Raw genomic sequence first — 24,580 nt, 5'->3', positions numbered from 1 at the left:
GATTTTATTATTATTATTTTTATATATTTCAAAGAAAAAGCAATAGGCAAAAATAGTTAGCATCAAGCATCAAGCATTTTTAAAGAGAAAACAGAGAGAAAATAAAGAAGGAAAAAGACAATATACAAGCATATAGACCTATGCAAAATATTTCCTCCAAAACCAATAAATCTTCCGCTTATGTTCAGATTTTACTACACTTAACACTTCACTACAGCAACTAGTGGTAGTAAAAATAGGTCCTGGGACTAAACTGAGGTCGCCAACTAAACAGAAGGTGGGTAGGATGGCTAAGCTTGCCTGCTGCTGCCCATTTAACCAAGATTTTATCAAAACAGCACCAGCCTGTTGAGGTTTGCATGATGAACTGTAAATTTATAGGAACTGCAGGGTAATGATGACTTGTCTCCCACCAGTTGTGATTATAATTCTAAGCTGTTTTTAATACTGTCTTTTGCTGTAAGCCGCCCTGGAACTTTCTGATGAAAGGTGGGAGACAAGTCATCATTATCCATATATAGCAGGGTACAGAAATGAAGTTAAAGCTACTTTCAGCCTCAGCTAAGCTCCACCCATCCCCAACATCATTCATCTCTCCTTCCTCGTTTACATCTGCTTCTATGCCTCCCCAATCTCCGCTCCCATTGGTCGCCTTTCCCTTTCGCGTCGCTCCCCATTGGCTCTCACCTCCCGCCCCTTTAAAAGCAGAGGCGACTTCCTTAAACGTGGTTCCAACATCAGTAGGGGGGAATCTTGTTGCACGCGCTTGAAAAAGTTAAGTCACCGCCTCCAGGTAGGAGCTGAAGGGGAGAGGTGAGTCTCCATTTGGGGCAGCCTTTGACTTGCTGATTTTTTTTGCACATAGGCAAGAATCTGCTTATCTATATGTTTGTTTTTAAATGCTAACTTGTTTCGGAAAGCGAAGAGTTCCTTTTTGTTTCCCTTTTGCAACCTGTAAGTGGCTCACCAGGTCGGGGTGTGTCTGCGCTCGTGGGTCAGTGTCAGCCAGTGGCTTAGCCGTGATGGGAACGTCTTGGGATGTGGGAATGGGCATCTGAGCACGTGCAGAGTGTGTCCCAGGGCTCGCAGATCGGGACATTCCACAGCGGGTGTTGGGGGGGGGGGTGATTTTTAATTAGGCCTAAAGCCTGGCAAGCTTTGCATTCTTTCAGAAACTAAGAAATACGCATGCATGGAGGAGTAACAAAGTGGCTAAGAACTTGGAGGGCCATGCGGTTGCAAACTGACCACACAAAAGCCAACCTGGCTTGCTCCTGTTCGTTTGGTGCAGAGCTTACAGCCCAGTAAAGTTTTTTTGTGGGGGACAAAGTTGATGAGCCTTATGAGTCTTTAGATTCAAGGCACCGCTACATGGGGTGGTTTCTAAAGTTTGCAATCCTGCGGCGGAAGGAAGGAAACGGGGTGTTGACAGGGAAATTCCTGAGTTTGACTAATTTTTTTTCTTGGGGCGTTTATTTCCTCTTCCTCTCTTTCTATTTTACTTTATCTGGGGGTTAGAAAAGTCTGCAATTTAATTCTAAAGGCGCAGGGGAGTGAAAAATATTAACCTTCTGTCATATTTTTTTTTATATTGGCATTTGCATACCAAGTTATATCTTATTTGCATATACTGGATCCAAGTGTAGACCAATACCCTCATTCAATTAAAGGTGTTCCAGCTTTAAGGTATGTTTGAACACAGAAAGTGGTAGAGAGAAAACCGCTCCAAATCTTGTTTTGATTGCAAGTTTATGATTATTTGTGCTCATGATGCTAATGGGGAAGTCACATACTTTCAGCTTTCAATACTGTTTGTGCTTGGGTCATTCACACTGCTTCGGTTCTAATCTGGAGGGCTGGTGCTTCAGTAAAGCTGGTCCTAAACCAGAAAAGCAAAGGTCACGTCCACAGCATACATTTAAAGCACACAACTTCCCCAAAAGTCTCGTGGGAACCGTAGTTCACACTTCACAGGGCTGCAATTCCCAGCCCCCTTAACAAACTGCAGTTCCCAATATTGTTTGGGGCGGGGTATCCATGTACTATAAGGGACGCACGTGGCGCTGTGGGTTAAACCACAGAGCCTAGGGCTTGCCGATCGGAAGGTTGGCGGTTCGAATCCCTGCGACGGGGTGAGCTTCCGTTGCTCAGTCCCTGCTCCTGCCAACCTAGCAGTTCGAAAGCACGTCAGAGTGCAAGTAGATAAATAGGTACTGCTGTGGTGGGAAGGTAAACAGTGTTTCCATGCGCTGCTCTGGTTCGCCAGGAGTGGCTTAGTCATGCTGGCCACATGACCCGGAAGCTGTACGCTGGCTCCCTCGGCCAATAAAGTGTACACGTACTCAGATGTAAGTCCCACTGGCAACAGTGCACTACAGAATGGGTGACTAGATGCCGTGGTTTTTAGGGACGGCCCCCAAATGTCCAAATGGTGTGGATTTGATTTAAATCAAATTGATTTAAATCACTAGTCAGTAACACTTGATCAAAATCATTTCTTTTTTACAGAAAGACTCATTCTTGCTGGTATAATCTTAATATTTACAACCAGATGAAGGTTTCATTTTTGCAATAATAAATTTTCAGAGTACAGTTAAATCAAAAATTACTGATTTTGTTATACTGTTAGAAATGTATAGATAATTATGAAATTATTGTGAGGTTTAATAAGTTAACTGTTTATATTTGGGCAACTTTTTGCTGCACTTTTTTGGAAGGAGAAAAACAATCACTTGCTTAGTAACAATTTATTTAACTAAAACAATAACATTATAGCATATGTATCCATGTTTGTTAACTGATGTGGTCAAACAGTTTTTTAAAAACAACAACACTTAGGCACACATGAAAAACTAAAAACAAATCCTTATTTCCTGATGGACTATAATGTAATTTAAATAGAAAACTATCTTTGGAAAGATTTTTTCTCCAAAGGCATTTTATTTTAAAAAATCCAATTTAAATTTTTAAAAAAATCCGATTTAAATCAAACAAATCTGATTTTGTTATTTTTAAAAATCAATGATTTTTATCCACCCTGGGGTGGATAATGGGGGTAAAAATACTGCCATTTCAAATGGCCACTACATTAATCCTAGGGCTGTTTTGAGTATGTCTCCCTTCCCCAACCTCAAAACCAGAGTACAGTGGTACCTCGGGTTAAGTACTTAATTCGTTCCGGAGGTCCGTTCTTAACCTGAAACTGTTCTTAACCTGAAGCACCACTTTAGCTAATGGGGCCTCCTGCTGCTGCCGTGCCGCCGTAGCACGATTTCTGTTCTCATCCTGAAGCAAAGTTCTTAACCTGAGGTAATATTTCTGGGTTTGCGGAGTCTGTAACCTGAAGCGTATGTAACCTGAAGCGTATGTAACCCGAGGTACCACTGTACTGTAGTTTGTTGGCTTTAGGGGCCCCCCTTGAAGATTCCTTATATAGGTACATTGGAAGTTGTCTCCTACTGAGCCAGACCTTTGGTCCACCTCACTCAGTATTGTCTACACTGACTGGCAACAGCTCTCCAGGTTTTCAGACGGGGGGGGGGGGGGGTCTGTCCGAACCCTACCTAGAGTTCTCGGGGAACGAACCTGGGAACTTCTGCACACAAAGCAGATGCTGTTCCTCTAAGCCTGTACTTCTGAAAGCCTTGCAGTTCCTTAATACAGTGGTGCCTCGCAAGACGAAAAGAATCCGTTCTGTGAGTCTCTTCGTCTAGCGGTTTTTTCGTCTTGCGAAGCCACCCTATTAGCGGATTAGCGCTATTAGCGGCTATTAGCGGCTATTAAAGGCTTAAGGGATTAGCGGATTAGCTGCTAAAAGGCTATTAGCAGCTTAGTGCCTTAGAAAAAGGGGGTGGAGAGCGAAAAAAACCCCCCAGGAATCGCAAGACATTTTCGTCTTGCGAAGCAAGCCCATAGAGAAATTCGTCCTGCAAAGCACCTCCAAAACGGAAAACCCTTTCGTCTAGCGGGTTTTCCGTCTTGCGAGGCATTCGTCTTGCGGGGCACCACTGTAATAATAATAATAAATTTTTATTTATACCCCGTTCAAAAACCGGGCTCAGGGCGGCTAACAACAAATTTAAAACACTTAATTGATGCAACAAAAAACCAGCATAAAATACCATATGAAACATGAATAACAATAAATTCAGAATTCAAAAATCAATTTAGGGGGATAACATTAGATAATCCCCAGGACTAGCTGGCTAAATTAGTCCTATTTGGGCCAGCAAGGAGACCAGGGGAGAATTAGCTGTGGGATTCCAGAGCGGGTAATCTTTTAAGCCTGACAGTCCTTTCTTTTGGTGTTGCACAGTGAACAGCACTCATCTCCCAAAACCGGTTTGAAGTCCATATAGTGATACCGGTTTCATAATTTTTGACCTGGCAATATACCACGAATCACGAAGCAGATCTTGCTCTTCACCTAAACAGATTATTGCTGCTCAGTACACAGAACATGAGACTCTTAATCTCAAGGTTGCAGGTTTGAGTCTCGTGTTGGGCAAAAGATTCCTGCATTGCAGGGGGTTGGACTAGATGACCCTCATGGTCCCTTCCAACTCTACCATTCTACAGTACTATGATTCTCTCTGTGTGTGTTTGTATGCTATGCAAAAAATCACAATGTGGCGAAAACTGTGAAGCCAGCCAATGCCTCTACATAGCTCCATCCTTGTTTCAGACATTGTGATATATCGGTATAATGCGATAATAATAATAACAACAATAATTTTATTATTTATACCGCACCCATCTGGCTGGGTTTCCTCAGCCTCTCTGGGTCACTCCCAACAGAGTATTAATAATAATAATTGAACCTCAAACATTAAAAACATATCCTAAGCAGGTAAGCTTCAGGTGTCTTCTAAAAGCCAGAGAGTTGTTTATTTCCTTGACATCTGATGGGAGGGCGTTCCACAGGGCGGGCAATGTTTATCTGGTGATATATCGCAATGTTGAAAACCAGATATCGCCCAGCCCTGGTCACGGCAAGAACGTCAGTAATAGAGGGAATAGTCCATAAACTGTCTTGTTCCTTTCCCTTTCTCCTCACACAGGCAATTGATTTGTCTCCCACCTCTGCAGCAGCAATGAAGCCCCGGCAACTCTTAATCGCTGTGAAAAGTTTTGCGGGGCCCAGCAAGGCAGGGCGGGAGGTCAAGGTGGCTAGAGGCAGCCTGCTATGCCAAGAGGATGGCCATGGGGCATCGCCAGATGGAACTTTCTGGGTCAGGGTCATGGATACAGAGAAAGTGGTTCTGCTGCCTCCACGGGTAGCCGTGGAACTGACGGGCGCCTGTTCTGGACTCCTGGAAGCTGTGACCAACGGAGATGAGCGCCTTGCTCTGTTCAAGAAGGAGCAGTTGATGCAGCGGCTCAGCGCCCTCCGGGAGGGAGACCAAGTCAGGGTCCAGATCACTTCCGCCTCCGGGAAGAAAGTTCGAGGCATCATTCGATACCGTGGGCCCATAGACAAGAGCAAGCACAGTACCAGCATCATCTTTGGCGTTGAGCTTGTGGTGAGTTGATGAGAAGGGCATCTTCTGTGGAGTCCGTTAGCAGGTTTGTTTTTGCAAAAAAAATCTCTGCGCAGAATACCGTATTTTTCGCTCTATAAGATGCACCAGACCACAAGACGCACCTAGTTTTTGGAGGAGGAAAACAAGAAAAAAAATATTCTGAATCTCAGAAGCCAGAACAGCAAGAGGGATCGCTACTCAGTGAAAGCAGCAATCCCTCTTGCTGTTCTGGCTTCTGGGATAGCTGCGCAGCCTGCATTCACTCCATAAGACACACACACATTTCCCCTTACTTTTAAGGAGGGGAAAAGTGAGTCTTATAGAGCAAAAGATACGGTATACAGTGGTGCTCCGCAAGACGAATGCCTCGCAGGACGGAAAACCCGCTAGACGAATGGGTTTTCCGTTTTGGAGGTGCTTCACAAAACGAATTTGCTATGGGCTTGCTTCGCAAGACGAAAATGTCTTGCGAGTTCTGCGGGGTTTTTTCCCCTCCCCCCCCCTTTTCCCCCAGCCCCTAAGCCGCTTAACAGCTGTTCTCTAAGCCGCTTAACAGCTGATGCTAAGCCGCTTAACAGCTGATCTAAGCCGCTTATCAGTTGATCCACTAAAGCGCTAATAGCCTTTTAGCAGCTAATCCCTTAATAGCCGCTAATCCCTTAATAGCCGCTAATAGCCGCTAAACTGCTAATAGCACTAATCCGCTAATGGGCTTGCTTCGCAAGACGAAAAAAACCGCAAGACGAAGAGACTCGCGGAACGGATTCTACTCAATGGACAAAGTATAATTGCAAAAAACAACAAACACAAAAAGGATTCCACATGCATTGCTTCAACCTGTATAGCTCCTTCTCTCACACAAGGAAAGGAAAATGGTGTAGGGAACGCGGAAGGAATTATATGGAAGAAAGTATGTGTTCATAGCATTGGACCGAGACTGGGGAGACCCAGGTTAAAATCCCTCTTTGCCCACACAGTTCACTTTGTGATATTGGGCCAGTTGTGGTCTGTTGGCCTAGCCCACCTCACAGGGTTGTGGTGAGGATGAAATAGGGGTGGGGAGAAATAAAGGAGGGAGCACCTTTGAGATGAGCCCTGTTTCTTGACTTTTGTAGGGCTCAGCAGCCGGGAAGGGTTTCACCGACGGCACTTTCAAAGGCCACAAGTTCTTCTCCTGCCGGGAGAACTGCGGAGTCTTTGTCCCCGTCAACCGGATTGAGCCGGATGACTTGCCCGAAGGCAGCCCACCGGCGCCCCCGAGAGGCAGCGTCCGGGAATGCACGCGGATCCAGCTGACGACGGGAGATCCCTTGTCGACTCCGGAACTGGAGATTGGGGACCGTGTTTTCTTCAAGATGGATGACAGCACCCCCACCGGCACGGTGGTCTACTGCGACTACCTCCCCAAGAAACAGGAGACTGGGGTGTTCGTGGGGATACACTTGGTAAGGAGGGGTCAACCCTTCTCTACTGCCCTCTGCTGGGAGGCAGAAAGAGTAATGGGGGGGGGTCAGGCCGAAGGAACCCACTCTCCATACTGCAAGCAATATTTAATCTCACACCCATTTTGAGTACTAGAGCCCCCAAGGTGAGTTAAAAGTCAGGGATGATGGGCATTGTGGCCTTATAAATGCTGTTGGTTAGTTATTCCCATGTTAATGCCGGCCAACATGCTTTAAATCTCCTGGTGCTTCAGGAAACATGTTTAGCGAAGGCTTCTTGTGTCTCGTCCGCCCCTGAGCCCTGGCTCAGTGATAGAGCATCTGTTTTGCATGCAGAAAATCCATGGTTCAATTCCTGGCATCTTCCAGAATTCTTGAGAAGCACTGCCAGTCAGTTCAGACAATACTGAGCTAGATGGACCAGTTGTTCTGGTTCAGTATTAATGGATTGATTTAGCACAGTGGCTCCCAATCGGTGCTCCATGGATCCCAGGTCAATTGTATAACCCACCCAGGGGGGTCCGTGGCACCGTTCACATAACAAAAACTACCACAGAAATATCAACATTGTCAAAAGTAGGGGGTCCATGGCTTGGCTTTTGAAAAAAACAGAGTTTCTCACAGATTTAGAGCATTTGTACCCTGCTGTTCAACCCAAAAAGGCTCCCAGAGCAGCTTACGTGCTGTCGGAACAAGACAGGCCTCACCCACAGGCAAAACATGGCACACAAGGGAAAGGTGGCAGGAAAGGAAGAGGAAGACTTCAGTAAGGCAGATTCTTGTGTTCCCTCAATTCCCCACCCTGGCCTCCACGCTTCACTCCAACCTACTGTTCTGGATATGCCGAATGTGGGCTCCAGGTTTTGAAGGCCCAAGACACTCTCCATGGATTCACCTAGCTAGCCCTTCCGTAAGTCTGCCTCCTCACGGCAGCAAGCCTGGTGGGCTTTCTGCTAGGTGTGGGCCCTTTGCAGATACTGGCAATGTCTGCCTTAGTGCCCACACCGGGCTTGCCATGTGGTGATTAGGGGACGGGGATGAACAGCCAGTCCAGAGACCCTAGACTCTCTTTTACTGTCTCATTCTAGGATAAACCAGTCGGGTCCTGGGATGGCTTCTTCAGAAACCGTGTCCTGTGCCATATCCCATCTCCTGAGTATGGGATGCTCCTGCCCATCTCTAAAGTACACAAAGGTGAGTTGTACAATAACAAAAGGACTCGGGAAGTCGTCTGGTTTTTTGTTTTTTATGTAGCAGGTCTGAGGGACCTATATCAGCACAAGGGCCTCATTTCCACCTGTGCAAACTTCTGGAGGCTGCATAAAAAGGGCCCAGGAATGGTCCATCTGGTCTGGTGCTCTTCTCAGATACTTATGGGAAACCTGGAAACAGGACGCCTGACAATAATAATAATAATAAATTTTATTTATATCCCGCCCTCCCCAGCCGAAGCCGGGCTCAGGGCGGCTAACAACACTAAAATAGTGCAACATTATAAAAACATTATAAAAATTAATTAAAATCAAAATTGATGGCAACCATAAACTAAAGTTTTGTAAAGATTGCCAAAGGAGGGAGTCAGGCTGCGCCCTGACCAAAGGCCTGGTGGAACAGCTCTGTCTTGCAGGCCCTGCGGAAAGATGTCAAGTCCTGTAGGGCCCTTGTCTCTTGTGACAGAGTGTTCCACCAGATCGGAGCCACGGCCGAAAAAGCCTTTGCTCTAGTTGAGGCCAGCCTAACCTCTCTGTGGCCTGGGACCTTCAAGATGTTTTTGTTTGAAGACCGTAAGTTCCTCTGTGGGAGAGGCGGTCCCGTAGGTACGAGGGTCCTAGGCCGTATAGGGCTTTGAAGGTTAAAACCAGCACCTTAAACCTGATCCTGTACTCCACCAGGAGCCAGTGTAGCTGGTATAGCACCGGATGAATGTGATCTCGCAGCGAAGACCCCGTAAGGAGTTTCGCTGCGGCATTCCACACTTGTGAATCCCATCTGTTAGTATTCATAGAACTGTAGAGTTGGAAAGGACCACAAAGGTCATCAAATCCAACTCCGTGTAATGCAGGAACCTTTTGCCCAACATGGGGCTTGAACTCACAACCCTGAAATGAAGGGTCTCCTGCTTTGCTGACTGAGGTTATCCTAGCATGCTGTGGGGTTTATGATTTAACCCATCATAACCCACTGCCAAGTGGGTCCAGTAATGGTTGCCCAGTGGGCACTAGTCCAGCAGAGTTACCAGGTAGCAGAGGCTCGGTGTGGGTGGAATGCCGGAGCACAGATGGAAAACAATTAATCCACACGACAGACCAGCAGTCAGACATAAAGGTAAAGGGACCCCTGACCGTTAGGTCCAGTTGCGGACGACTCTGGGGTTGCGGTGCTCATCTCGCTTTACTGGTTGAGGGAGCCGGTGTACAGCTTCCGAGTCATGTGGCCAGCATGACTAAGCCGCTTCTGGCTAACCAGAGCAGCGCATGGAAATGCCGTTTACCTTCCTGCCAGAGTGGTACCTATTTATCTACTTGCACTTTGTTGCTTTCGAACTGCTAGGTTGGCAGGAGCAGGGACCAAGCAACGGGAGCTCACCCCGTCGCGGGGATTCGAACCGCCGACTTTCTGATTGGCAAGCCCTAGGCTCTGTGGTTTAACGCACAGCACCACTCACGTCCCTGCAGTCAGACATAATTGCTTTTATATCGGCTTTTACAGCTTAATTGGTTGCAGCATATACAAGGTTCCTAAACATTTCCTTGGAGAAAGGCACACTTGGAGAGAATTGCTATCTCTCTCTCTCCCAAAAGAGCCACAGTCCATCAAGAGTGTCCTTGCTTCTGCACAGCTTCACTGATCCACTGCTACTCAGCGATCTCACCGATCCACTCTTCAGCTAGTCACAAACCTCTTCCAGAACATAAGTTTCACTTTTCAGTCTCAGAGAAGCTGCGCATGCGCAAGGTTTCATTCCAGTGACCTTGCTTCTCTTGGGAACTTGCTTCACACAAAGACTAAACATAGATAACAATCTCTAGGCAATTTAATGGAAGACAAGGCTGTCAAATGTTTGTGGCTGCCACTACCACTTACAGTAGTTTAGCCATACGAATAAATCCCAGTGGTGGCTGGGGCGAGAGGCAAATGTGGGCAGGCCAATGAACCTTAATTTTACCTTTGCGTAGCAAGCTGGTTTCTACACATGCTCACAAACCCCTCCCTATCCTCTATCCGGAAAAGAAAGAGGCATAATCGGAGTTCAAGGACAAATTCCAGTCAGGCAAAGGCACTGAACAGGAGTGCAGATTGGGACCAGTGAGGACAGAGTTTCAAGGGCCAAATAGAGGAGCCCAGGGCCTGAGGTTTCCCTCCTCCTCCTCCTTCTTCTCCCTCCTCCTCCATTAGCAGGCACATGTAACTACTTGGCTGGCTACAGAGGGATTAAGAAAGGATTTTAAGTAATATTATTCACCTTTTGTCAACTTTTCATAATAGTAGTAGTAGTAATAATTATAATAATTATAATAATAATGAAATCATTATAATAATAATGAAAAATGTCAGGTAGTCAGGTTCCATGACATTTTGATGACAAACATCATTTTTAAAAGTATATATTGCTACCCAGCCAATAGTAAAGCAAAGGTATAGCTTTACATGGGGCATTTTGGCAGCTGGAAGTCACAGGAACTCAGTAAAGCTGTGTATACACCACTTGAAATTAACCAATGACAGTTAAATTTTACGAATTTTATGCAAATCCAGATGGTTTTCTGTGTTTTTGCACAATTCTGCTTCTAGCTAATGAGAGGGACAAAGCGATGAGACCAGCCGCCTCCCTTTTCCTGTTGGCCTTCGAATTTTTTCCTATGCATTGCCAATTGCACACCCTTAAGGGCTAGAAACTTGTTCAGGTTTCCCTGCCCCTCTGTTTTAAAGTTGAGATTCTCTCCTGAACTTCAGAACTGCACACTTGGGAGGGTTAGTGGCCAAATTGGAAGCATATTTTTAGGCTTGAGGTGCTGGATTATCCAATATGCTGCTGTTTCTCTCTCTCCCTCTCTAAAGAACAAGCTGACAGAATCCCTGAGACTTTGCCCAGCAATTCCTCTTCACCCACCTCAGATGAATTTGAAGATTGCCCGTCCCCCTCATCCATCAAGTACCCCCCCAAACTGGAAGAGTGCTCACCCAAGGAGCCCCTAAGCTTGGCTCCTTCCAGAGAACTGGGGGACCACAAGACGAAAGACTTGGGAGTTTTGAAGAAGAAGAAAAATGGGGAGGAGGAGGAAGAAAATGATGATGAGGAAGACAAAGAGGAAGAGGAGGACAAGCAGTATAGCCACCACCTCTTGGAGATCAATTCCGTGGTGGAGGTGAACGATCCGCCGATCTACGGCGTGATCCGATGGATCGGGGAGCCCCCTGATGAGGATGAAGCTATTGCTGGGCTGGAGCTGGTGAGAAGAAGGGTGTGGCAGGCTATTGTGTGCGCCACCTGAATCATGTGCTCATTTTGTTGCACACAATGGCTTCACTATAAAATCTGTGCAGTGAATTTCCATAGGCTCTACCAAAAATAGTTATCTTTCGCTTGCGGGGGCAGAATGCTTGTCCGTCATCTGTTTGATGTTGAGCTGCCTAGTTGCAAGTCTCTCTTGGGGTGAACTATTGGTAATCGTTAATTTAATCTCGGAAACTTCACATTTCAAAGATGCACACGTTTTGCTCAGTTACTCTCCTTCCCTTTGGAAATCGCCAAAAGCCATGAATTTACACACTTCATGCATCCAGAAAGGCCAGCCAAACAAACAGTGCTTCAGCACTGGAAGATTGAACCATTGCAGTAATGGATTCAGGATCTGTCAGTTGCTCAGAAGTGCAGGTGGGCAGAGAACTGTTGTGCTTATGTCCAATTTTCAGACTTCCCACATGCATTCAGTCAGCCACAGAATGCTGGATTGGACTCTGGCCTGATCCAGCAGGCTTATCTTACGTTTTACGTGAAATGTGCTTGAACTTAAATCTTGCAGCACTGTTATTTCCCCTCTGCGGTACTCATTTACTACCTGTTGAGGATAGCGATGAGTCTTGTCTTGCTATCCCAGCTGGTATGCAAAGATGGCATGTGCCATCGCAAGCTGAAGGCTTCAGGTCATAAGATCATAGAACTGTAGAGCTGGCAGGAACCCAAAGGTTCATCTAAGCCCCCCCCCCCCCAAATGCAGGAGCCACAGCTACAGAATCTTGTTTAGGATGGGCCTTGTATGTTTTCCAGGAGGAGCCACTGCCTTCGGGATGCACGGATGGCCAGTACAGAGGGACCCGCTACTTCCACTGCCAACCCAACAAAGCACTCTTCGTCAAGCTGTGCCACTGTCGTCCTGACTCGCGCTTCGGCTCTCTGCAGAATCTGGAGAACCCTGTTTTGCGTTGCAACCCCTTGGGTATGGTGTAGATCGTTATAAATATGTTTATGTCCCATCTTTCCTCTAGGGAGGAGCATGTGATTACCCCTCTTCCCCATTTTATCCTCACAAACACCCTGTGAGGTGGGTTAGGCTGAGAGGTGGTGACTGGCCTGAAGGTCACCCAGTGAGCTCCGTGGCTGAGTGGAGATTCGAACCCAGGTCTTCCTAGTATAGTCGTACCTCTGTTTACGTAAACTTCAGGATCCGCGTGTGGCAAACCCAGAAGTATTTTACTGGGTTTCACTGTGCGCGCTGTTGGGATACTGCCAGGGAGACAAAGTCCATCATGACTCCACGTCGTCTCTGGACATCCATCGATCTCCCATAGACACGCAGTATCAGCAGTTAGCGACACGAGCTCCAGAAATAGCTTGCCACATTCCAGAGCTGATGCACGCTCTATCAGCAGATAATTCATAACGAAAGATGCACGCAGGAGAGTATTATTTACAAATTTATTCAGCGTTGGTCAGAACAAAGAAAAACATGACTGCCTGCTTCAGTGTTCAGGCACAGAGAGAGAAATGAAAGCAAAAGCACAACATAAACTTCCTGTGAACAGGAAATACACAGACTCTGTGACTCACAAAGCCTGCTCCCTTTTAAGGTGGAACGGAAATATCCTAACACGCGCATGCACAAAAGCAGTCCTCAGGTTGCGGAAACCTCAGGATCCGACTGGACCTCCTGACTGGATCCCGTCCGCAACTGGAGGTAGCACTGTACAGCTCTTCTTTTTTTGAAATAATTTTTCTTTGATTTTACAAGTATAAAATTAGAACAATACAATCATACACATCCAAATTTAAAGATTACAGTAATAACTTGGTTCTCAAATTTAATCCATTCTGGAAGTCTGTTCCAAAACCAAAGTGTTCTAAAACCAAGGCACGCTTTCCCATAGAAAGTAATGCAAAATGGATTAATCCATTTCAGACTTTAAAAAATCCTAAAACAGCAATTTAACATGATTTTACTATCTATTGAGACCATTCCATAAAATGGAAGTAGTAATCAATGTACTGTACTATAAAATAAATAAGACAGTATTGTAGATGATAAAAATTAAAATAATTTCTTTTTCTTAACTGCACTGCTTTTATCCATTTCCAGAGTCACACAATCAATCACTCAATCAATCACTCAATCAATCAATCAGTAGCTGAACTGGGTTTCACACAGTCACCAAAACAAATTAACTGGAAAAGCTTTAAAAACAAAAACGCAAAATAAATAGCAAAAACAAAAGCACCAAACTTAATCCGTTCTGGAAGTCCGTTTGACTTCTGAAATGTTCGAAAACCAAGGCTCAGGTTCTGATTGGTGCAGGTGCCCTGGAAACAATAGCTGACAGCCGCATCAGAGGTTCAGCTTCTGAAAAACATTCGAAAACCTCCCCACTGCTCTGCCAGTGTATGAGAGAAGGACCATAGATCAGTGGCAGAGCATCTGCTTCCCAAGGTTCAGCCCTCGGCATCTCCAGGTTGGGCTGAGAAAGAAATTCTGGAGAACCCCTACCAAACTTGGCCCTCCAGATGTTTTGGGACTACAATTCCCCTGACCACTGGTCCTAGTGATGATGGTAGTTGTAGTCCCAAAACATCTGGAGGGCCTGGTGTAGACCAATGTTGGGTCCCCAGCTGTTGTTGGACTACAATTCCCATCATCCTTGACCTGCTGGCTTTGCTAGCTAGGGATGATGGGAGCTGTAGTCCAACAGCAGCTGGAAACCCAGGTTTGGGAAACACTGGTGTAGACAATAATGAAGTAAATGGCCCGATGGACTGACTTGGTGTCATGCAGCTTCCCATGTGTACACAGTGATTTCATCCTAGGGGGTGGAGGAAAAAGACCGACCTGTTTTCCCTGTCACTTCTAATGTTTAACAGCTCATTGGGAACCCCAGAGGCATCTCCACTGCCTATAAAGCACAAGGTCAAATCCGTGAGCAACCAGGCAAAGGGGTAAAGCAAGATGCCAGGAGGCCCTGTGTTGCTCCTCACCTGTTCTCCCTCTCTCCCCATCCTCCCGAAGACTTCCGTGGGTACGCCAGCAGCAGAGTGGAAGAGGACACGCCACCGCCGCCGCTGGGTGACCAGGGCATGGAGCATCTCTCGGGATGGAAGAAGGGGATCCAAGGTCACTGCAACTCCTGCTACCTGGATGCCACTCTCTTCTGGTAAAGTTGCAGCGGGGAGCTGATGTGATGCAGAGACCAAGAAATTTGCTTCCTAAGACTGGGGCAGGTGGAAGCCCTGAATAGATCTTGGAGGAGGAGAGGGAAGGGAAATTCCTTGTGTGAACAGGATGACTGTTGGATATCACCCCACAAAAATTGTTTCATGTAGATACAGGCATGTCCAACAGGCAGATCACAATCTACTGCTAGATTGTGGGGGTGTTGCAGGTAGATTGCGGAATGAAAGTTTAGTGATCACCTTTGGGCAACCCTCCCATAAAAAAAGCTCAACAACTCCTGGCAATGACAATGAGTAGATCAGTCTCTTGGGACTCGGACATGCCAGAATATCTGCACATATTTTAGAAATCACAAATCTGTCATTTGGGACTATAACGTGGATTGGCAAGTTGATTAAACATTTCCGCTCTGACAACCACAGTATTTGCTGCAGAGATGCCAACAGATCCAATGTTTTGCCTCATTAAGAAAATTGAGTGAGGGTTTTTTTGTTGCTGAAATCACAGGAACCTATATACTAACTTTAGGTAAAGGAGCCCTGAACGCTTGAGTCCAGTCAAAGGTGACTATGGGGTTGCGGCACTCATCTCGCTTTCAGGCCGAGGGAGTCGGTGTTTGTCCACAGACAGCTTTCCAGGTCATGTGGGCAGCATGACTAAACCGCTATTGGTGTAATAGGACACCGTGGCAGAAACCAGAGTGCACGGAAACGCTGTTTCCCTTCCTGCCACAGTGGTACCTATTTATCTACTTGCACTGGCATGCTTTCAAACTGCTAGGTAAGCAGGAGCTGGGACAGAGCAACGGGAGCTCTCTCCGTCACGGGGATTCGAACCACCGACCTTCTGATTGGTGAGCCCAAGAGGCTCAGTGGTTTAGACCCACATCCCCTTTACTAACTTTGTACACCCAGAGAGGTAGGTAAGTAGATAGATATAAAAGGCTGGTTCTGTCCTCTTTGGGGCTTACAAAACATACATATCTTCTTCTCCATTCTCATTCCCTGGACTAAGTGCTAGAAGCTGCTCCTAAGAGGTGGCAGGGACAGAATTCAGACATCTTAATAACCACATTTTCTCTATTTCTCACTTGCAGTATGTTCACTTTTACCTCAGTGCTGGATTCGATGCTGCTGCGCCCAGCAGACAAGAACGATGGTCCGTCTTACACTGAAACCCGGGATCTGCTGAGAACGGAGATCGTCAACCCTTTGCGCAAGTAAGTTCGTGTCGCCCTAGCCATGGCTAAAATGCCTCAGCTACTTCCTCCTTTTCCTTGGATCAAGCCTATGCCATCAGGAGCCGTATGTAACGGATAGGATAATGTCACAATATGGCATAGTTAATCGGATTTGACTCTGCAATGACATCGCTGAGGGGAAGTGAAGACAAAGTTACATTAAGATACAGTGATGCCCCGCAAGACGAATGCCTCGGAAGACGAAAAACTCGCAAGACGAAAGAGTTTTCCGTTTTCTGAGGTGCTTCGCAAGACGGATTTCTCTATGGGCTTGCTTCGTCTTGCGCCTTTTTTTAAAAACCGCCAATGCATTCCTATGGGAAACCGTCAATACGCATTGGTGCTTTGCAAGATGAAAAAACTCATAGAACGAAAAAACTCACAGAACGAATTAATTTCGTCTTGTGAGGCACCACTGTATATAAAATTTGATGGGTCTTGCAGAAAAACTCATTGCTTCCCCACTTTCCCACACTTTGAGTTGCTTCCCAAGAAATCCTTTATATTTTCTGCTGGTGAACATGTAATGAAAAAAAAAAAATAGAAAATAAGGGGGGAAAGCTCCAGAAGATGGTTTATCCATTTCTTTGTAAAGCTTAAGAAATAAGTACAGGTAAGTAAAGCCTCTTTGACCAAGCCTCTGAGCTCCTCGGGTTTCTTCTGAGCCTTGTATTCCGTTAAAATGCTCCCATTTCAGTAGAATTCAGAGTGGCTTTGCAGGAACTGTAGTATTGCTTATAAGCATGTGTTACTGTGCTGCTGCTTTTCCCCGCCACCACTTTCTCTCTTTCAAAGTCTAACCTGGTAATGACACCACCGTTGTTGTTGTTTTGTTTTTTTGCGGGGACAGGAATGGCTATGTCTGTGCCACCAAAATTATGGCCTTGCGGAAGGTTCTGGAGACGGCTGGACATTCCTCTGGCTTCACCCATGAAGAAAAAGGTTTGATGGCAGCCTGTGCAGCGCTGTGGTGTGCTTGTGTATTGGATAACTCTGTATAACGAATTAGGAAGGGAGGCGGATTCTGTGAACCTCAGAGCATTGTTCCCCCATTCTTTGTGCATCAAACCATCGAGCCCTCAAAGTGCCACATTAAAATCCAGTTCTCAATTGCAGTATAAAACACGCTGCCAGAAAGGATGATGCTCTTAACTCTCAACTTGATAACTCAGGCAGCATGATTAGTTAGGGTTTTTTGCTTGTTTTTAAGACATTGATGTGACGGGTGGGAAACTGATATGTTTGAATTAAAGGTGTTGCTAGTGGGGCTTGATTACTTCATGTCCTCTCCCCTCACAGACCCAGAGGAATTTCTCACTCTGCTCTTCCGAGTGTTGAAAATGGAGCCACTCTTCCAGATTCGGTGAGTAAGGCTTACCATCCATTTGCTACATGTGTGTATATCTTCTTATAGACATAAAAATGTAAGGTTGTTGTCATGCTGCAGCTCACATGGCTGTCAATAAGCGGCCACTTCCAACTCCAGCATAAGCACCAACTGGCAGGAGCAGCAGAGGTGGCCAGTGGCCCAGGCACGACTGGAGGGTGGCGAGACACTTTGCACGGTGTTTTAGCTCCTCACCTCCTTTGAAGGGGAATTGTGGGTGAATTGTGAGGGGGAGGAGATTGGAGGGTAGAGTGAACTATAAGTAGATAGGATAGGTGGCTCGGTTAGATGTTGATGTATTCTCACCTTTATTTTATCCTCTTCCCATGAAGCTCTGCTGGTCAGGACCCCCACGGCTGCATTTTCTACCAGATATTTATTGAGGATCACCTGACCCGGGCAGTGCCCACAGTCCAGGAGCTTCTGGAGGGGTCTCTGGTCACTGGGGACCTCAAGTTCACAGAGGTGAGTTCAAGGACTGGAAAGATGGTTGGGATCAAGTTCCACACCACCATGTATGTTGCTGCAAGAGACCATAAACGTTCCAAAAACAGAGGTCACCTGTGTTTAGGAGACCGCATTTGTATGGGGAATGTTATGGAAAGGGTCCTATCAATAACTGCCATCCATTCTTCCTCTTCTCCCATTCCCCATTCTTCCTTACTCCCTGGCAGGCCCCCTCTTGCCTCATCCTGCAGATGCCGCGGAATGGGAAGAACTTCAAGGCCTTTCGCACCATACAGCCCAGCCTGGAACTTGACCTCACTGACCTTCTGGAAGACAGTAAGTGGTGGTGATGAGAGGCAGAAGTGAAGAGGGAAAAGGGTGGTGGTGGGGGTTTGGGGGGGAGGGTTAAGAGGGCTCTCTCAGAGGGGATGGTGCATAAAGTATTTGAGAAAGAAAAGAGGAGTGGGAATGAAGATGGATTTGAGGAACCTGTACTTTTTTTAAAAAAAATGGTGTGTCTCCATTCCCTCTGGAAGCTAAGCAACAATTTACAGAAAGGATGAGAAGCCATTCTTTAGTCCAAGGGACACATTCCATAGTGCGCAAGATCCTGGGTGCTGGTGGGTGAGTGTGAGGAAGCAAGGAAGGAAGGGTGGGTGGGTGGGTGGGTGAGAGATAATAAATGAATAGACTGGTGGTTAAAAGACCAAAGAAGGTGTATTACTCCTGGAAAAGAAAGCCACTGCAGGGCTGGTGGGGAATAAAGCCACAGGCATTTGGCTTTTTGCCCCTGGGAGGTTACTCAAAGGAACGTGACCTTTGGGTTGGAAAAATGGGTTCCCAACCCCTGAAATAAAGAGGTCTACTTTGGAGGGAGAAAACTGCAAGTGGACAGGAATGGAGAAGGAGGAAACACTACCAAAACAACAACAACCCCCTCACTATATTTCAGCCACTTTGAGCTCCTTGGAGAAAACACAAACTTCTGATAATTGAGTTCTAGAAATAAAGTTAGGCGTTTTATCATTTTATCTGTTAGGGGGAAAAGGCTTCTTAGTCAAACTTGCAGAACAGAAAGGTTTTTCCAAGAGTTCCAATCCTGGGGGTGGGGCAGGGGGGAAGGCATTTTTGGAATGTGTGCTGTGGAAATGCTTCTAGTTTACCATCGCTATAGTTGTTGTGCGTGTGTGTTTTTAGGCTATTTGTGTCTTTAACCCAAGACTTACACTTCTTTGACTGACCCAAATGTGTCCAATCAACCCATTGCAGGCCCTCGAGAGTGCTGCATTTGCCAAGGGCTGGCTGTGACTGAGTGTCCGGATTGCTACCGGGACCACAGCTTCGGCGCTCGCCACATCAAGCAGTTCTGCAAGCTTTGCAGTCAGCAGGTACCGTGGGGTTGGTCACTAGCTTATCAAAGCGGGATAGAATTTCAATGATTTCATGATACCTGAGCGAAAATAAGTCATAGTGGGGAGTTGGAGATTGTAGGCTGTCTAGGCCAGTCACCTCAAACCTGGGAATCTTACCTTTAGCCCAAATATGTATTGGGTAGTTGAAGAATGTAATCCAGAATGTGGCAGCCAGACTGGTGATTGGGAGCAGCCACCGAGACCATATATCACCGGTCCTACATTGCTCCCAGTACGTTTCCCAGCACAATTCAAAGTGTTGGTGCTGACCTTTAAAGCCCTAAACGGCCTCGGCCCAGTATATCTGAAGGAGCATCTCCACTCCCATCATTCTGCCCGGACACTGAAGTCCAGCGCTGAGGGCCTTCTGGCAGTTCACTCACTGCAAGAGGTGAGGTTACAGGAAACCAAGCAGAGAGGGCCTTCTCCGTAGTGTCACCTGCCCTGTGAAATGCCCTCCCATCAGATGTCAAGGAAATAAACAACTATCTGACTTTTAGAAAACAACTGAAGGCAGCCCTTTTAAGGGAATTTTTCAGTGACTGATGTTTGATTGGGCGGCTCCCAACCTAATATAAAAAACACAGAGTGGCTGGGGAAACCCAGCCATATGGGCGGGGTATAAGTAAATAAAATATTATTATTATTATTATTATTATTTATTTATTAATTATCTTGGGATTGGGCAGCCAAGTGGATTAAGGATGAGTTTAATCTGTCAACATGAATAAGCTCAACCTCCAACAAAATATTGCATAGCACCCTTGCTTCCTAGCAGGAGTGTTCCTGTTTAGGGTGAGGTCAGCCATGCTCTCCCTCCCAAGAGGCCAGTGCGCCATTCAGCATGTGGCCGCTTCTTCTGAAAGAAGCTAAATTGCCTCTCTCTGCCACCCCTCTCTCTCCTCAGAAAACTTTCAAATGCTCCAGTCTTAAGGTATCACTTTAGCGTACTCAGCCCACTACATTAACGGTGTGATAAAAGAGAGCCAGCATGGAGGCAGGGATAGACCTTGGAGTCTCTAATTTCAGTTATGCCATGTGCAATGCCAAAATTCAGTGACCCTCCACCTCTCGAGCTCCATCCTAAATAATAGCCGTGGTGCCTGCCCTGTGGAACACCCTCCCACCAGGTGTCAGAGAAATAAACAACCATCTTGACTTTTAGAAGACATATGAAGGCAGCCCTGTTTAGGGAAGTTTTCAATGTTTAATGTTTTATTATGCTTTTAATATTCTGCTGCGAGCTGGCCAGAGTGGCTGGGGAAACCCAGCTAGATGGGTGGGGTATAAATATATTATTATTATTATTATTATTATTATTATTATTATTATTATTATTATTATTATTTGTCCTGCTGGATTAGGCAAGTGACCCATCTAGTCTAGCTTCCTGTTCCTGCAGTGGCCAACCAGCTGCCTGTGGAACTGAGCACAAGAGCTCTCTCCATTCTTGCGGTTTCGGGGATCTCATATCCACACGTTCTGCGTGGAAAAGCACTTTATTTTGCCTGCCCTGAACCTTCCAATATGCAGCTTCGCTGGATGTCTGAGTTTCTAGTACAGTGGTACCTCGGGTTACATACGCTTCAGGTTACAGACGCTTCAGGTTACAGACTCTGCTAACCCAGAAATAGTACCTCAGGTTAAGAACCTTGCTTCAGGATGAGAACAGAAATCGCGTGGCGGTGGCAGTGGGAGGCCCCATTAGCTAAAGTGGTGCTTCAGGTTAAGAACAGTTTCAGGTTAAGAACAGACCTCCAGAACGAATTAAGTTCTTAACCCGAGGTACCACTGCATTATGAGTGAGGGAGAAGACCTTCCCTCTTTTTTTTTACCTCATTTCCTTCCCTCTGTAGGTCCACAAACACCGTGCCCGGCGCAGCCACCAACCTCGCCCGCTGCATCTCCCCGAGGAGCTTTCCCGCTTGGCCTCCTTACCTGACTTCATCCCCCGCCAGACCATGCAGCTCTTCGGCGTCCTTTGCATCGAGACCAGCCACTACGTAGCGTTTACCCGCCATGGCCCAGATGTCCACCAGTGGCTCTTCTTTGACAGTATGGCTGACCGTGAGGGTGAGTGGCCATATCCTGCCATTTTGGAAGAACACCGAAAGCTACTTCCTGTCATAAACTAGGGGAAACGGATGTGGGTGGCACAGCGCTGTGATCTAAACCACTGAGCCTCTTGGGCCTACCGTTCAGAATAATTATTGTTATCGTTGTTATTGTTATTATTTATTTCTACCCCGCCCATCTGGCTGGGTTTCCCCAGCCACTCTGGGCAGCTTTCAACAGAACATTAAAAACAGAATAAAACTTCAAACAGAAGGTTGGCGGTTCGAATCCCTGTGACAGAGTGAGCTCGTGTTGCTCTGCCCCAGCTCCTGACAACCTAGCACTTCGAAAGCATGCCAGTGCAAGTAGATAAATAGGTACCGCTATGGCGGGAAGGTAAACAGCGTTTCCGTGCGCTCTGGCTTCTGTCACAGTGTTCTGTGCGCCAGAAGTGGTTTAGTCCTGTTTGGCACATGACCCGGAAAGCTGTCTGTGGACAAACACCGGCTCCCTCAGCCTGAAAAGTGAGATGAGCGCCGCAACCTCATAGTCTCCTTTGACTGGACTTAACCATCCAGGGGTCCTTTACCTTTACCTTGCATAAACTAGGAAGTGCTTTCCTCTGGCAGCAATCAGAATTCTAGCAACATACCTCTGGTGTTTATCTTCCATTTCTTGCCATTGCCAGTTTTCTCCTTGTGTTCTCAGCCACTTCAGACTTTACAATCAGTAGGTGAGGCCTTGTTGGTTCTGCCAAGATCAGGAGTTTCCCTTTCCAGAGCCTTTCCAGTGGTGGCTCCCCATTTGTAGGATGCCATCCATGGTGAGGTGCATTTGATGGCTGAAAGATACAGCTCCTGACAACCCTGAAAAGATTGGTTGAGATGTGTTTTAACTGTTTTTGAAGGGTTTTTATTCTTGATGTTCACCACCCCAGGCCCCTTTAGAAGGGTGGAATATAAACTGAATGAATTAATAGTTATTTGCCCCCATGTAGATACACTTTTTGGGGGAGCCTTTTGCTTACGTTTTCTCCTTGTCTTCTTCCCCACCTCCTAACCCTATTAATTTCCTTATTTTTCCAGGTGGGCTGAATGGCTTTAACATTCCCCAAGTCACGCCCTGCTCGGAAGTAGCAGACTATTTGGCAATGCCCCCTGAGGCGCTCCAAGGCCTGGATCCCAAATCCTTGCCCCCATATGCCCGCCGGCTGCTTTGTGATGCCTACATGTGCTTCTACCACAGCCCTTCCCTTGGCCTGTACAAATAATACGTTCCTGGGTGAAGAATGTGAGGTTCCAGGAGATGAAAATACAGAATTCTAGGACTCCCATGCCTGGACAGGTTATGCTGTAGATGTGGCTGCGAACCTGAGTCTCAAACCAGAGTTGTCCAGATTCCCAGCCCCCAACAAAAACAGTGTGGAAATGTGGGCTACAGCTACACAGAGCCCACTTCCTGCTTCAGGAACATTCTCTGTCCTGATTGACTTGCAGTAATCCCTACCTGGATTGCACACTGGTTTTTAGAGACTGGCCTATGCAAACTTCTTAATTTAGGTTGGGGGTGGCAGTGTTTTCTCTCTCTTCCTTTTCAACCCAAGGGTTACATTTCCTCATGGGTGAATTTTCTGGGGCCACATGTCTGTTGGTTAGGCAAAAGTAGTTGGAGCACTTTTCTCATTCAAAATTTTTATTTTTTTTGCCATGCCTTGGAGGTTGCGACACACACACACACACAACTCGTGTGAGAAGCAGCCTCAAAAATTCAGAAGTGCTTTCCAGACAGTAAGACACATGGGGGAGTGAAACTGGGCCAATGAGGGTTGTGGCTTGGGAGATGTAGTGCAGCCTTAGAAAAAGACACGGCCTGGTGGGGACATCTTGAGGGCCATATAGCCAGGACCAGAGGACCACATTCAGCCATTGGGCCTGAGTCCTGTCCCTTCTGATTTAGACAAGACATCACGGGAGTCTTCCCCCTCACTCCAGAGTATTGAGTTGGTGGTAGCTACTCCACATGGATAGAAAAACTGCTTGTCATCCCTTCAGACCAGGAACAGGACACCTGTGGTCCATCCAGATGTTGTTACTCTAATTCCCTTCTTACCCAGTCATGGACTTGCTGGAGCTGATGGGAGTTTGAGACCAGCAACATCTGGAGGGCCACAGGTTCCTCACAGCTGCTTGAAACATTCCACTGACAGAGGCACTTTGTGTGTCAGTGACTTCTGTTTGTTACCTGTGGCCACCTCCATGCTCTCCCCCTTCCTGCCCACTTTGAATAGTATAATTGATCCTGAATTATTGTGAAGGACACCCTCGTGCCACACAAACCTGTGTGAACTTTGCTGTCCTAGTTGGTGGATGTTGACCAAGTCTTCCCACTATCTGAAGTTCAGGTGAGAACTGACTAGAGGGCGTCTTTCACCTGTGGCGCCTCATAATTAGAACTCCCTCTCCAAAGAAGCTTGCCTGGTACCACTTTTGTCCTCCTAGCACCAGGCTAAGGCAGAATTGTGCAGGTATTCCAGCATTTTGTGTAGCTGGGGTTTCAGGTTTCTGTGCATTTTTTATTGTTGTCGTCGTCAGGTAAAGGCTACAACAGCCAACATTTTTGTATTGTACATTTGAATTTCAATGTATTTGTGTGCATTGCTTTCAAGGCACGCTAGCCTGGGAGCTTTTGCTGAAAGGGTGGTTTATAAGCTTTAAAATAAACACATAGCTGTCTCTGCCTTCTGAAGTGTTTCTATTATTTAATTGGCTGTGGCTGTTTCCTCATGAGTATTTAATAGAACTAGTGTGACCTGCAAGCAAAGACTGTGTCTTGCCAAATGCAAGGTGGTTCTTTTGTTTAGGATTCAGAAGCAATATGAAGCACAAGTGGGTGAGAAGAGTATTTTATTCCTAAATAGCAAGCAATATATATACATACATACCAGGACATGCAGTTCTATCTGTCACTTGGAAGCCCTCAAAGAAGTGGTGAAGTGACTCCCCCAGGTAGCCTTGCATTGCATTGCCCTGCAGCCAGTCAGTCCGTGCACGAGCTTCTAAGTTTCTCTGCTCAAACCATCTGATTTTTGTAGATAGCCACCTCCTTTCAATGCCCTCCCTCCAGTAACAATTTCTGACATCAGAGAAGGTTCCCAGCATTGTTTTCCTAGACTGATTCAGGTAGCTGTGAGTGGGGCTTCAACTGTTCTCAACTGATTTTGACACCAGAGAAGGTTCTCACACCTTCAAAAACTTAGCAACTGAAAGGGAGGGGGAAGGAGCAGAGGCAGAAAGGGTAACCATGTTAGAATCACTACCTCCTCGATATACAATTGGTCTTCCGGTTGGGTTTTCCCATACAGACTGCAGTCTGGGGGTGTTGCTGATTGCTGCAACTTCTCCCTTCACCCAGTTT

General features: G+C 46.4%; 1 protein-coding gene across 2 annotated transcripts; it reads left to right on the top strand.

Moving 5' to 3' along the window:
* The first annotated feature begins 706 nt into the window (after positions 1-706).
* On the top strand, positions 707-23,907 carry LOC310662887 (ubiquitin carboxyl-terminal hydrolase CYLD-like). Of its 2 annotated transcripts, none has more exons than XM_083410194.1 (15): positions 707-813; positions 5,061-5,522; positions 6,638-6,967; positions 8,053-8,158; positions 11,024-11,415; positions 12,234-12,402; positions 14,461-14,605; positions 15,722-15,844; positions 16,716-16,807; positions 17,165-17,228; positions 17,585-17,717; positions 17,927-18,035; positions 18,969-19,087; positions 20,968-21,184; positions 22,252-23,907. In XM_083410194.1, the coding sequence occupies exons 2-15, from the start codon at positions 5,094-5,096 to the stop codon at positions 22,434-22,436; spliced, it is 2,613 nt and encodes an 870-aa protein (XP_083266320.1). In that variant the 5' UTR covers positions 707-813; positions 5,061-5,093; the 3' UTR covers positions 22,437-23,907. The 2 variants fall into 2 exon arrangements, with proteins under 2 accessions (XP_083266320.1, XP_083266321.1); XM_083410195.1 differs by having other exon boundaries at positions 717-793.
* The last annotated feature ends 673 nt before the right edge of the window (positions 23,908-24,580 follow it).

Source organism: Podarcis tiliguerta (genome assembly GCF_965153285.1).
Source record: "Podarcis tiliguerta genome assembly, chromosome: 13".
NCBI classification, from domain to species: Eukaryota; Metazoa; Chordata; class Lepidosauria; order Squamata; family Lacertidae; genus Podarcis; species Podarcis tiliguerta.
The sequence above is the reverse complement of the archived record's forward strand: the minus strand, read 5'-3'. Positions and strand labels throughout refer to the sequence as shown.